This window comes from Dipodomys ordii, unplaced genomic scaffold, assembly GCF_000151885.1.
Source record: "Dipodomys ordii isolate 6190 unplaced genomic scaffold, Dord_2.0 Scaffold140, whole genome shotgun sequence".
NCBI lineage: Eukaryota > Metazoa > Chordata > Mammalia > Rodentia > Heteromyidae > Dipodomys > Dipodomys ordii.
This window is the reverse complement of record NW_012267356.1, coordinates 14,495-27,654: the sequence shown is the minus strand read 5'-3', so window position 1 is coordinate 27,654 and position 13,160 is coordinate 14,495. Positions and strand designations below refer to the sequence as shown.

The following is a 13,160-nucleotide window of genomic DNA, read 5'->3' as shown; positions in this document are numbered from 1 at the left end:
GAAGGGGAAGGGGAAGGGGAAGGGGAAGGGGAAGGGAGAAAAAAAAGAAAAAAACTAACCCTTGGAGTTGAAGCAAGGGCTCAGGTGGAGCACCAGCCAATGAACAAAAGCATCAGATACTGAGTTCAAGTCCTGGTTTCTGACCAAAAACAGGAAAGAGGGAAAGGAAGGGAAGAGGAGGGAGGGGAGAGAAGAACAAAATGAAGAAAGTGCTGAGGAGGCAAAGTTGAGGGCCTCCAGGCCTGGGCTAACTCTTCAGAAGCCTGGGCCCCTGAAGAGATCTTTATCTTCCCACACAGTCCAAACCAGTTTCCCTCTTCAGTCGGTCCTTAGGCTCCTCTCTACTAAACCAAATAGGCCTTACACGGTTAATTATGGGATTTTCCCTCCTTCAGTTACAAAATACAATCACTGAAGAACCTTCCCTTTCCCAGTAAAGCCAGGTTCATTTAGCTGCTTTCAAAATTTTAACTGAGCAAACCAGCAAGGAAGTTCCTCACAAGCAGAGCCAAGACAGTTCTGTAACAACTTCAAGATGGGGGGAACCATAGTTGTAAACAGAAAAACTTGGGGAGGTTCCCCCTTAAATAGGATGCATAGCCAGGCACCAGTGGCTCATGCCTGTAATCCTAGCTACTTAGGAAGCTGAAATCTGAGGATGGTGTTTCAAAACCAGCCCATGCAGGGCTGGGAAGGTGGCTCAGTGGTAGAGTGCTTGTCTTGCATGCATGAGGCCCTAGGTTCGATTCCTCAGCACCAAATAAGCAGAAAAAGCCGGAAGTGGCACTGTGGGTCAAGTGGTAGACTGCTAGCCTTGACCTGAAGAGCTGACGGACTGTGCCCAGGCCCAACAGTTCAGGCCCCATGTCCAACAAAACAAAAGACAAAAAAAGAAAAAGAAAAGAAAACCAACCCAGGCAGAAAAGTCCCCATGAGACTCTTATCTCTAATTAACCACTCAAAAACCAGAAGTGGTACTATGGCCTTGAGCACAAAAACACTCAGGGAAGAGTGCCCAGGCCCTGAGTTCAAGCCTCACACTGACCAAAAAAAAAAAGATGCTTATCAAATTTCTGGTATAATAAAAGTCACAAAAGCATGACCAATGTATTTTCCAGATTGGTGAGGGACAGCAACTGAGAAAAACCTCCTGAGCCATTATGTCTTTCATTAAAGAAAAGAGAACACAAGGAGAAACAGGCTACCTACCCCTCTCCTCCTACCCTCTGCTCAGCTTCACTGTGATCACATGGCAACTTCTCCAGGGAAGTGAAGATCACAGGGTGTGTCACCCTAATGACAGGAACTGTAAGTTAAGTCACACCAAGAATGACACTGTAATTAAAACATCAAGGCAGAAAAGGAGATTTTCTTTTATGATCAGTCAAGGGGCTTGAATTCAGGGCCTGGGTTCTATCCCTGAGAACTTTTCCACTCAAGGTTAGCACTCTACCACTTTCAGCCACAGTACTACTTCTGGCTTTTCTGGTGGTTAATCAGAGATAAGAGTCTCCTGGACTTTCCTCCCTAGCTGACTCTGAACCATAATCCTCAGCTCTCATCTTCCTGAGTAGCTAGGATTACAGGTAAAAGCCACCAGCGCTAAGCTGAGATCTTTTTAGATCTCAAAGATCTATACAGGGGCTGGGAATGTGGCTTGGTGGTACACTGCTTGCCTCCCATGCATGAAGCCCTGGGTTCTATTTCTCAGAACCATATACAGAAAAAGCCAGAAGTGGTACTTGTGGCTCAAATGGTAGAGCGCTGGCCTTGAGCAAAAGAGAAGCTCAGGGACAGTGCCCAGGCTCTGAGTTCAAGCCCCAGGACTGGCAAAAAAAACAACAAAAAAAAATCTATACAATTACTCTGGATAGACTGTTGGAGACAATAGCAGTTTACAAATGAAGGAGTCTGCAAGGAGGTCATGAGACCCAACACCAGAGGTAGCACTCTCCTCTGAACCCAGGGAAGAACTTACCTGACAAAGTCAGAAGTGACAGGGATCTATGAATCCCCAAAGATCTGCAAATTCACTTCCATCTCTCCTCCCTGAGGAAGTAAGATCCTATACTTTTCCCTCCCAATCAGAACCAAGATGAAACACAAGGTAAAAGATGTTTTATATCGGGTCTCTCCACTTTCAGAGTGGAAAAAAACAAAAACAAAAAAACAGATGGGACATAACTTTGAACTTCTCCATATCTAGTAATACTATTATCATTTCTATAAAATTATATTGGCTAATAATAACCTATTCTTTCTCTGTTGATTTATTAGCCTGGCATCATTAACAGTTATGCATGTGTGATGTCTGGCGTTTTCTGAAAGTTATTTTCTCCATGTGAAGGGTAGCACACACATCTAATAAAACCTCACAGTAGTTGGGCATTTCAGTCTAGTAAGTCTTCCACTCCCCAGCAGGACATTTTTCAAATCAAATAATATTTGCTACTACAGGTATAATTATGCCAGTAAAATAGCCTTCAGCACTCATTTTCACTAGAGCTGAACGTCTTTCTTTCTGGCAGGACTAGTGGCAGTCTTCCACTGGATACCGTGGTCTTCGCAATTGAGCCACACTCCCAGACCTCTTAAGCTTTATTTCTCAGATAGGGTCTTGCACTTTTGCCAAGGACCAACCTGGTACTACAATCCTTCCACTTGTGGTCTCTCAGTAGCTATTTCTAATCATCCCTAACTTATTTACTCTATCTGAATCAAAAAATAATTATCATCTAGAATTACAGAGCATACCACCACAGCCACAGCCAGCCTGAGTGCTGGGAGCCAGAGACATGAGCACTTAGGGCAACAGTCCGGGGCCCTGTCACCCCTGTCCATGGGCTGCCTCTTGGTGCTCTACAGTTAAGACAGGGGTCTTGCTATTTTAATGTTTTGCCCAGACTGGCCTAAAACAGAAGCCTTCAGATCTCAGCCTCTCTTGTAGCTGGGATTACAACTAGCATGACTAGCCAAGCTGGTAAATTTTAATAAATCCTTATTTAAGCCTATTGCTAGGCCATAAAAAAAAAAAAGCTCCTATTGCACAAATCCTTTCGTTTACCATAGCTAGTCAGACATATTGCAGGCATTTCAAATACACAGTCTGGTTAGCAGGTATCAATTCATAATTTGGCCTAACCAAATTTAATAGCCTCTGGAATCACTGAAACATCTCATTATAATCTTCATTATTGAACTTGAATGAGTTGGTAGAAAAAGATACAGAAAATCAGAAAACCATCAAAGATGCATACCGTTTACTTCATTCAGTATTAGAACTGAATATTTACAATTTGAAACATCATTTTATTTATTTATTTATTTTGTGCCAGTCGTGGGGCCTGAACTCTGGGCCTGGGCGCTGTCCCTCAGCTCTTCACCTTAAGGCTAGCATTCTACCACCTGAGCCACAGTGCCACTTCCATCTTTTTAGCTTATGTGGTGCTGAGGAATCGAACCCAGGGCCTCATGCATGCAAGGCAAGCACTCTACCACTGACTCACCTTCCCAGCTCTTGAAACATTTTTTTAATCCAACATATCTTCACCCTAATTTACTAAGCATATTTTAGGTTGCTAACTTCAATTCAGATTGCTTGCTTGCTTTGAATCACTCTACTATCAGGCTTTCTGATAGGAAAGTGTTTCAGAGAATTAATCAAGCAAAAAGCTAATTCTTTACAAGGGCCAATTATTCATATTGTCAATCACAGATTCACTCCATGCATCATCAAATTCTGCAAGTCACTTTTTAAAAAATCAAATGCACTGTAGGGTGCACGTATTTACATCTGGAATCCTAGCTATTCAGGAGGTGTAATGAGATTTGAAAATCAGGGTTCAAAGACAATCCCCATAGGAAAGGCTATAAGACTCTTTCCTCCAATTAATCACCAAAAAGCTGGAAGTTAGATCTGTGGCTCAAGTGGTAGAGCACCAGCCTTTGAATAGAAAAAGATAAAGGACAGAACCTAAGCCCTGAGTTCAAGTCCACATATTAGCATCCATGCACGTGTACACACACACACATGTACACACACACACACACACACACACACAAAATCAGCTAGGCATGGAGGCTCACACCTCTAATCCTAGCTACTCAGAAAGCTAAAATCTGAGAATTATCAAGGTTCCAAGCCAGCCTGGGCAGGAAAGTTCATGAGACTCTTATCTCCAATTAAGCACCAAAAAAGCCATTCATGGAACTTTGGCTCAGGTGGGTGAGCACTAGCCTTGAGTACAAAAACCCCAGGACTGGAACCATACTAACGTACACTGAAGTCCTTTCCATGGATCTCTGTATTTATATAGGACCATAAATCTATGCAGTTAGGTTTAGAGCCAAAAATGTAGCTCAACAGTGGAGTACTTGCATAAGTGGCGCTGTGGCTCAAGTGGTAGAGCGCTCGCCTTGAGCTGAAGAGCTGAGGGACAGCGCCCAGGCCCACCAGAGTTCAAATCTCACAACTGACCAAAAAAAATAGAAATACTGGAGTACTTGCTTAGTTCTGGATTTGGTCCCAAGAATCACAAATCAAAGGAATAGGGTTTAATTTGAAAAACTGAAATTGCAACCCAATCCAACAATCCCTCAAATTATAAAAGCAAAGATATAATGTGATAGAAAACCATTGTCTATAGCAATATTATATTATATATTCATCTGTAACAATATGCTGCATGTATAGTGGTAGCTCAAATGACAACAAAATCCTTCTGTCAGCCTTAGTGTGAAATCTACACACCCACCACTCAGAGAAATAGATGTTTCCCTTATTTTCATGCCTGAATGCCAAACTTTAGTGCCCACATGAGACAAACTGATGAAAAGAAGTTCAAGTGCATATTCAGAAACATGACAGAACTTATGAAACCACTAGGTATTTGGATACTCCATGTAAAATTATTTCAATGTTGCCAAAAGGTTGAACTTTTGCCTGGAGTGGAGAGGGGGGATTCTTCTCCTTTTAAGGCCCAGTTCAATGGCCAACACAGAGCTTTATCCTTCTCTAAGCTACTTAATCTTTTCTGCTGTGTATCACAGTTTTTGTGGTTCTTTTTTGGGGGGGTTGTTTTGTTTTGTTTTGTTTGGTATGTCTCATCTGTTCTCCCTACCGGATCTACACTGGAGTCATGGTTTTAAATCATTCAAAAGCAACAAGTACACTCTGTTCATAATAACCACTTAACAAATAAATGGGGAAAGATACTTTGATCAACTATTGAAATTAAATCATTACTGATCTTTGCTTACAATACTACTTAAAACTAATTTCATATGGCAAAGATTCTGATAATTCTTAATATATAGGAAGAAAATATAAACCAAGCGGGATGATGCATACCTAAAATTCCAGCATTTGGGAGGTTAAGACAGAAGTATCACAAGTTTGAGGTCATATAGTTTCGTCTACCTAGCAAAGACTGAAAAAAGACAGATCAAAAAAGAGGAGTGATGGGAGGAAGGGAAGGAAAAGGGTAAAAAGGGAGGGAGAAGGACAAGAAAGACCCAGTTTTCAAGGACAATTTTTTTCCTAACCATATATTTATAATATAAGAAGCCAAAACAAACATGTTACAGCTAAATTATAGTATACATCAGTGTGAAGTAAGAGACTACCAGGCATTCTCTCAGAGAAGAAAAAAAAATGCCTCTGAGCAAGACATCCAAGTTTAGAACTTGAAGAACTAATTTGACCTTGCAGACCAAGAAAATATACACAATTTCCAGTAGGGACAACGAGGTGACCCAAATTCTGAGGATAGTAGGGCCTATGCCTGAAATATATAAGTTAGCTTAGGGGAATGGATAAGGGCTAGGGAATTCCCAGCTAAGGGCTAGGAAGTCTCAAGAAACCCTGAGAAGGTAAAATTAACAAACTCAGGGACAGTAACAAACTAAGTGCTAGAAGTGAAAACCAGGGTTGAAAACTAGGGCCGGGACTAACCAGACCTTTGACTCAACTGGGGACTGAGGATGGATTACAGTATGTTTAGATTTAAACATGTCTAACCTGAGGCCCAAGTGGCCTTCTACTAACAGAAGACACAAGGCAGTAAAGGAGGCAGAATAAAACCAGAGAACAACAATCTACAATTAACCCAGAAATATGCTTACAACTGAAAACAAGCCAAGGAAAAATAAATGAATAGGTAGACTGAATAAGGGAAGGACAGCAGGTACAAGATGAGAAAAGATGTCTCAAAGGTGCCAAAAGGGAAAGCTGAGACTCATTTCCCATTCCCCACTCCCCACCCCCAATCCTCACCTCCCTCCAGACCTAGTGATTAGTGACCACAGGGCCACTTTAGCAGTCACCAGAACCAAGACTGGACTGGGGCTACAGAAACTAATCACAGACATAGTATTCACTGAATTCTTTTTCCCTATAATGAAGATATACTGAAATAAAGAACATATAAAAATTTGCACCCCACTCTATACACACACACTTTTTTTTTTGAAACAGAATTTTGCTATATAGCAAAAGCTGGCCTCTATTTCCCTGTCCCAGCCTCCCAAGTGCTTAGATTACTGGAGTATGCTACCACATACTGCTCACACACTGCTAAACTTAGCTATTACGTAAGTAATATGTTAAAGTACAACCTGCCTAAATGACATGAAATTTACTTGGAGACTTAGCTTTCCAACTGCATTAGGCTTAATATCAAAAGCCTGGGGACGGGTGATAGCTCAGTGGCAAAGCACCTCTCTACCAAGAACAACATCCTGCGTTTGATCTCCAGTTACTGACCTCTACCACCCCCAAAAAGTCTGCTTTCCTATTTTCATGTTTTTCCCCTTTTAGCTTTTGTCAAAGCTAAAAGGGGGAAAAAATGCCTTCCAAGTCAAGATTCAATGTCTGCAGTAAAATCAAAAGCTGATAAACTACACACACCTGATTGGCGTAAATGGAGATGCCAGTATTGTATTTTCTTAAAAGACTGAACCATAAAAATTACTCATATACAGAAGTGCATTTTCATGTTTCATGTATTCCTTAGAAGGCAAATAATTTTTTTCTGCCAAGCATTTCTGGCCACTGAATTGATTTTTGTTAGTCCTTGTCAGCAGAGCTCTTTCCCACCTAAATGTGTTTGTATGTAATTGCCCATCAGAAAACAAGCCTTCACGCTCAGAGACACCAAAATAAACATTTTTCAAAGTCCATCTTGGTGTTCTACTTCACAATAGAGGAATAACACCAACTTCAGAACTCTGCATGCACCAAGAAAGATATTTACTGCTGAGTGCTGGTGGCTCTTTCCTGAAAGCATAGCTACTTACAAGGCTGAGATGTAAGGATCCTGGTACACAGACAAATCTAAGACTCTTATCTCAATTAACCAGCAAAAAGATGGAAGTGAAGGTGTGGCTTCAGTGATACAGCACGATCACTGAGTGAAAAAGTCAAGTCAAAGGCACAAGGTCCTGTGTTCAACCCCCAGTGCCAACACATATACACACACAAAACGGTACTTATCTAACCTTAAGGGAGGTCCTGGGGATTGGGGCAAGTCTTCACAGGTTGTTGCTATGAAAGACAAGTTGAGTCTTCAGCTGTAGGAAAAAAAGGGACAAATCCCTATCTTCCTTCCAAATGAAAACTCTGCTCTGCCCAATCACTATGAGGTTTATACTGCCTTCAGAAAAGGATTTCTGGAAGCCCCAAAGCTACAGAAAGATAGCCAGCTAAATTCCCATGATGCCAGTGTCCTGGGTACTTTCCAAGGGCAGAGTGTTCCAGAAAAATGCAAATAGTTCAGGCTCTCCCAAAGAAATTCCAGGCAAATACTGAGCTGCTCTCTTAGAAAGTCTAAACAAAAAACTGCTGTTGAGGAGTCAAATGAAGTTAGATGCACAAGGACAGGAAAAACATGTGTGGCCTACCAAACATTCTTGGACCACTGAGTATTCTTTGCTCTCAGCCTCACTTCATAGAAGGTATTTTTTGTGACATTGTTGTCTGCTAGCAACTTAAAGGCCCCAGGCAACTCTGACTACATGAAGATGAAAATGCCTTCCCTTTCAGTATTCAAATAGTTGTCACTTAAACAAACAAAGTGGAAAAAGGGTCATATGCTCACCTGTAACTCCAGTACTAAGCAGCACTAGTTGGAGACCCAAGCCAGATGCCCATGGCTCATGGCTGTAATCCTAGCTACTCAGGAGGCTGAGATCTGAGAATCATGGTTCGAAGCCAGCCTGGGCAGAAAAGACCTCATGAGACTCTCATCTCCAATTGACCACTCAAGAACCAGAAGTGGCACTGTGGCTCAAATGGAAGAGTGCTAGACTTGAGCACAAAGAATCTCTGGGACAGAGCCTAGGCTCTAAATTCAAGTCCCACAACCAACCCTTGTCCTCCCCCCACCACCAAATCCCACCCCACTCCCTCAAAAAAGAAAACAAGTTTACAGTTACCCCTCCCACCATCTCCCAGCCAAAATTTGATACAAAGCTATGGTGTAAGACTAGGTACTTGTAATCCAACCTATCCTAGAGGCTGAGGCCTGGAGAATATCTGCTCAAAGTGAAGCCATGCAGAAAAATCTACAAGACTCCATCTCCAGTTAACCAGAAAAAAAAAGTCCATCTAGACTAGGTATGGCTCTCCAGCAATAAAGTGCCGCTGTGAGCTGGAAAGCCATTGGAGTAATGCAAGGTCTTGAGTTCAAGCCCCAGTATTGGCTCGTGTGTGCGCATGCGCACGCATGCACAGGCACGCGCACACACGCGCGCACACACATAAGTAAAATATATTTAAGTATTCACATCTAGTGCCTTTTCTCTTTTTACCTTCTTCTTTTTTTTTTGCCAGTTGTAGGGCCTAAACTCTGGGCCTAGACTCTGTTTCTCATCTCTTCAGCTCAAGGCTAGCACTTTACCACTTGAGCCACAGCACCACTTCCAGCTTTCACTGCTTATGTGATACTGAGGAACTGAACCCAGGGCTTCATTCATGCAAGACAAGCACTCTACCACTGAGTCACCTTCCCAGCCCTCTTTTTTTCTTTTTAAATAAAACACAACTTACTATGTAGTACTGGCTAGCCTCAAACACAATCCTCTTGCTTTACCCCCCTGAGTGCTGAGATTACAAGCACATACCAAAAGTTTCTAACAAAAAGTTTCTCGGCATATGGGTTGGGAAGGTGGCTCAGTGGTAGAGCGCTCACTTTGCATGCTTAAGGCCCTGGGTTCGATTCCTCAGCACCACATAAGCAGAAAAAAAAAAAGCCAGAAGTGGCGCTGTGGCTCAAGTGGTAGAGTGCTAGCCTTGAGCTGAAGAGCTGAGGGACAGCGCCCAGGCCCAGAGTCAGGCCCCATGACCAGACCCCCCCAAAAAAAAGAAAAAAAAAGTTTCAGCATAGGACATGTTCACAGCAACTCAGGTAACTTTCAACCTTTATTTAACAAAATATCACATCACAGTTGCTTACCTGCATAACCCCCACCCCCACCCCAACCCATCTTTAATGTCTTTCTTCATTCTCTTCCCAAAATACTACATTGAATTGAATTTTTTACCTGACTATATAAATGGTTGTCTTTAAGACAATTTCAGGGACAAGTAATTAGTAGAAAAGATACCTCGGTCCTACAAAGGAATTTCTACATGACTGTGTTAAGCCAAAAGTGATTGTGTACCCCGCCCCCAAAAAAATCAACCCTGTATGACTATTCATCTGCAGATTAAAAGCCCAGTATCATCGAATTTGTTAACATAAAATGCACTGTATTGACCAAATTAAGGCAACTTTATTCCAAATTAAAGAACACCAGCACCACCTCATAATAAAACAGTCTAAAAGTCTTAACGATTATAATCAGGATAATCTTTTTGACTAAATGGTCCAAATCCAAATTATATCAAAACAAAAAGCAAGCATCAACTCCAATCTGCCAATTAACTTAAAAAAAAATCAGAGTGCACAATACAATACTATTTCTCAAGTTTTAGAAAGTGTTCCATGTGACAAAACAGGTCATGAAATTAAGTTTCAGTATTTATAAACACTGAGTTAGATTTAAAAGATCCCGGGTTTTCCAAGTTTGAGGTTCCACTTTGAGTGTAACTTATAGTTCTACCAATATTAAAACAAGTGCAAACACAGGCCTACAAACATGAATTGAAGAAGACAAATCCCTCATTGCTTAACTATGTAAGGAATTACATTAGAAGAGTTTGCAGACACTGCTTTCCAACTACTCCATCCTATGCAAATGACTAGCAAATAAATACTCAGGCAGTCCTCAGGAAGTTGAGCACAAGAAAGTGTGTTTAATTGTAAAGATTCGTTCTAATTCCCTGTACTAAATCACAGGAAATATACTGTTCCAAAGCAGCCTTTCTCTCTCTCTCTCAATTCTTAAAACAGTTAAGTTTGGATTGAATTGCATGTTAGAACTTGATTTTTTTTAGTTAAAAGTCACAGTAAAAATTTATCCCATTTATGAATGTTCAAGGTACAGAGAACCCATCTGAACTGAGAGTGAAACTTGGTTTTAACAAGTAACTCATTCTTATGAAAGCTCTAACCAGGAGACTAGTTATGAGTTAGAATGGTTCAGGTTGTTTCTTCTTAAAATATCCTTTTAGTCAGACTGAAAACTTACTTGCTGTACTCTAACCAACTGACTTTCATCACACCTGAAACCCCAACTCATTTGACAAAGACAGTCTCTTCCTTCCCAAAGCCTCAATAAGGGCTTCAGGGCTTTGGGGAGCTGGGGCTGGCCCTCTAATTCCTGACACAGTCCTAACAACAATTTACAGAGCTCTCGTGGCTCTCTTAAGCAAAATCTTAAATAAATTAAAAAATCAGTGCAAGGACCTAATAATATGACCTTATAGATGTTTTCTAAAAAAAAAATCATTTCCAGTTTAAGAAAAATACCTTGACAATACCATCTGAGAAGCAAAACTAAAAATAACCCCCAAACATTGCCTTTATCTTTAAAATAAAGCACTCCAGCATGCCGAAGTAGGTTCATTTCCAAGGACTTAGAAGAATGGTGTGTGTACACGCTGCATCTTGAAGACCAAAAAAAAAAAAACTTGTGTTGTGTTTTCTTTTTTTTTTAAACAGCAAATGTATTTGCAGGATTGAGTGATGAGCTAGTCACTGTCAAGTACTTGCGCTCAAATGTTAAGTACATATGGCACACCATCCTAGTTCTGTGACTTAGAATATTTAACAGGTGGAGCTGAGCGAGGAAGTCACCTCGCTCATTTGGAAACACTTGGTAAAATTGCAGGTAAAGTCTACTAATGAGCTCCTAAGTGATACTTTGAGACACTTCGGAGGGGGGGGGGGGATACAATAACTCTTGGCTCCTTCTCCAGGAACTTCCAAACGAGGTGAGTAACTTGACCTTTTTTGACACATTAACCACAGTGATGACAGTGTAAGTAAAACAACTTCGGTGTAACCACTGCGCAGCAACGCTGTCCCATCAAGATGGGCAGAGTGAGCAGAGGGGAGAAAAGGTGTTCTTCCCACCAGAGTCTGGGACGGTGACAGAGAAACTGTCAGTTTTGGCAGGACGCAAAAAGGGAGGACCCCACCACCGGCCAACCTTCCAGTTAGTGCCTCCGAAGGGCTTCCAAACAGTCCCGCTAGGGTAGAGACAGACAATTCCGCCCCCCCGCCCCGCCCGCGGTCTCACTGAAATGTCTCCCCTAATTTTGCTTAAAAAGAAGTGGGGGAAGAGGGGCGAGACATCCCATCTGCGGATCTATCATCTTTCGCGGCTGGAGCCCCCCCCCCCCCACCTACACACACACACACGCACACACACACACACACCCGCGCAGGGTCCTTAGATGCGTTCCTCCACTTCCACTTCCCCAAAATAGTCTCAAAGGTCCCTGCTCTGTCCCTCATCTGCACCTCCGCGCTCAATAACACCGAGTTGGCAAAGCAAACAGAAAGCGCGCGCACACGCACACACACATCTCAACCCCTGATCACCTCTCCACCCACCCCCCAAGCAGTCACTGGCTTTGTAATTACAAGCCTCGTGCCAAAGGCAAGCCCAAGTAGGGGGGTGCTTCCCGGAGTGCAGAAGTGCTGGCCCTTTAAAGGCACCCGCTTCCTGCGCCCTCGCCCCTCCCTCCCCGCCGCCAGCTCCCGCCCCCGCCGAGGGTCACACTTGAACTTTCGGTCGCCCAGTTCGGCCTGGCACCGGCTTTACGCAGGTAGTGGCCACCCTTTCCGCACGTGTCCGAGAAGCTCACCCCGAGCTTGGCACGCCCGGCCCCGGTACTCGGGGCCACTTGGGAGGGGGGGGGGACAAAACAAAGCAAACTGTGCGCCAGCCTCCAGAACCAGCCGGCCCAGACCGTCCCCAAGCCGTGACACCGGCCTGTCCCTCCCCACAGGTGGAGGGCCTCGAAGGCCCCTCGTTGCGCCCCCGTGTACCTGGCGCAGCGGAAACGGCTCCGCGCTCCGGCTGGGGAGGAAAGCGCGCCGCAGGGAGCTGAGGGGAGTCGCCCCTCCTCGGCCCCTTCGCTGGTCCGGAAGGGAAAGGGCACCCTCTCCGAGTGAACCCCGCTATTTTCTTTTTTTTTAACTGGGAAACTTTGCTGTCCGCGCTAACGTCCACTTCTTGGCTAACTTTGTTGGTGCCGTCGTTGCCAAACAAGCCCTTTTCCCAGTCCCCCTTGAACTCCTCTGCGCGCGCGCGCGTACACACACACACACACACACACACACACACACACACCCGTAGTCCAGTGTCCCGCACTCCGGCCACTTCACGCCGCTGTCCCCGCAGACACTGCTCCCTGGCCTTGCACGGCCAGGCGGGACACACCTGCACAGCCGCCCCTCGCCCGCCCCACCGCGCACCCCCGGGGCCACTCACCTTCCAGCCCGCCGAACTGTTGCTGTCACCCTTATCCTTGAAATAGGGCACGCTCTTGACCATCCACTCGTAGATCTGCGACAGCGTGAGTCTCTTCTCGGCCGAGCTCTCGATGGCCTTGGTGATGAGGTCGGCGTAGGACAGGTTCCCCCACGCGTTGCGGCGCGACGAACTGCTCTTGCGCGGCTGTCCCGCGAGTGGCCCGGCGGCGGGTGGCACGGGCGGGTGCTGAGGCAGCGGCCCGGGCAGTGGGGGCTGTGGCGGCGCCGAGTGCAGGC

The 13,160-nt window shown here is 44.1% G+C and overlaps 1 protein-coding gene across 1 annotated transcript in view; it reads right to left on the bottom strand.

Moving 5' to 3' along the window:
- The window catches only part of Foxo1 (forkhead box O1), a gene marked incomplete at its 5' end in the record, with an annotated part of 92,012 nt that extends 78,854 nt beyond the window's left edge, over positions 1-13,158 (bottom strand). Inside the window, one exon of the mRNA XM_013031445.1 lies at positions 12,883-13,158. Within this exon, the coding sequence (XP_012886899.1) occupies positions 12,883-13,158 (276 nt within the window). The remainder of the gene's footprint in view (positions 1-12,882) is intronic.
- Positions 13,159-13,160: the final 2 nt, after the last annotated feature.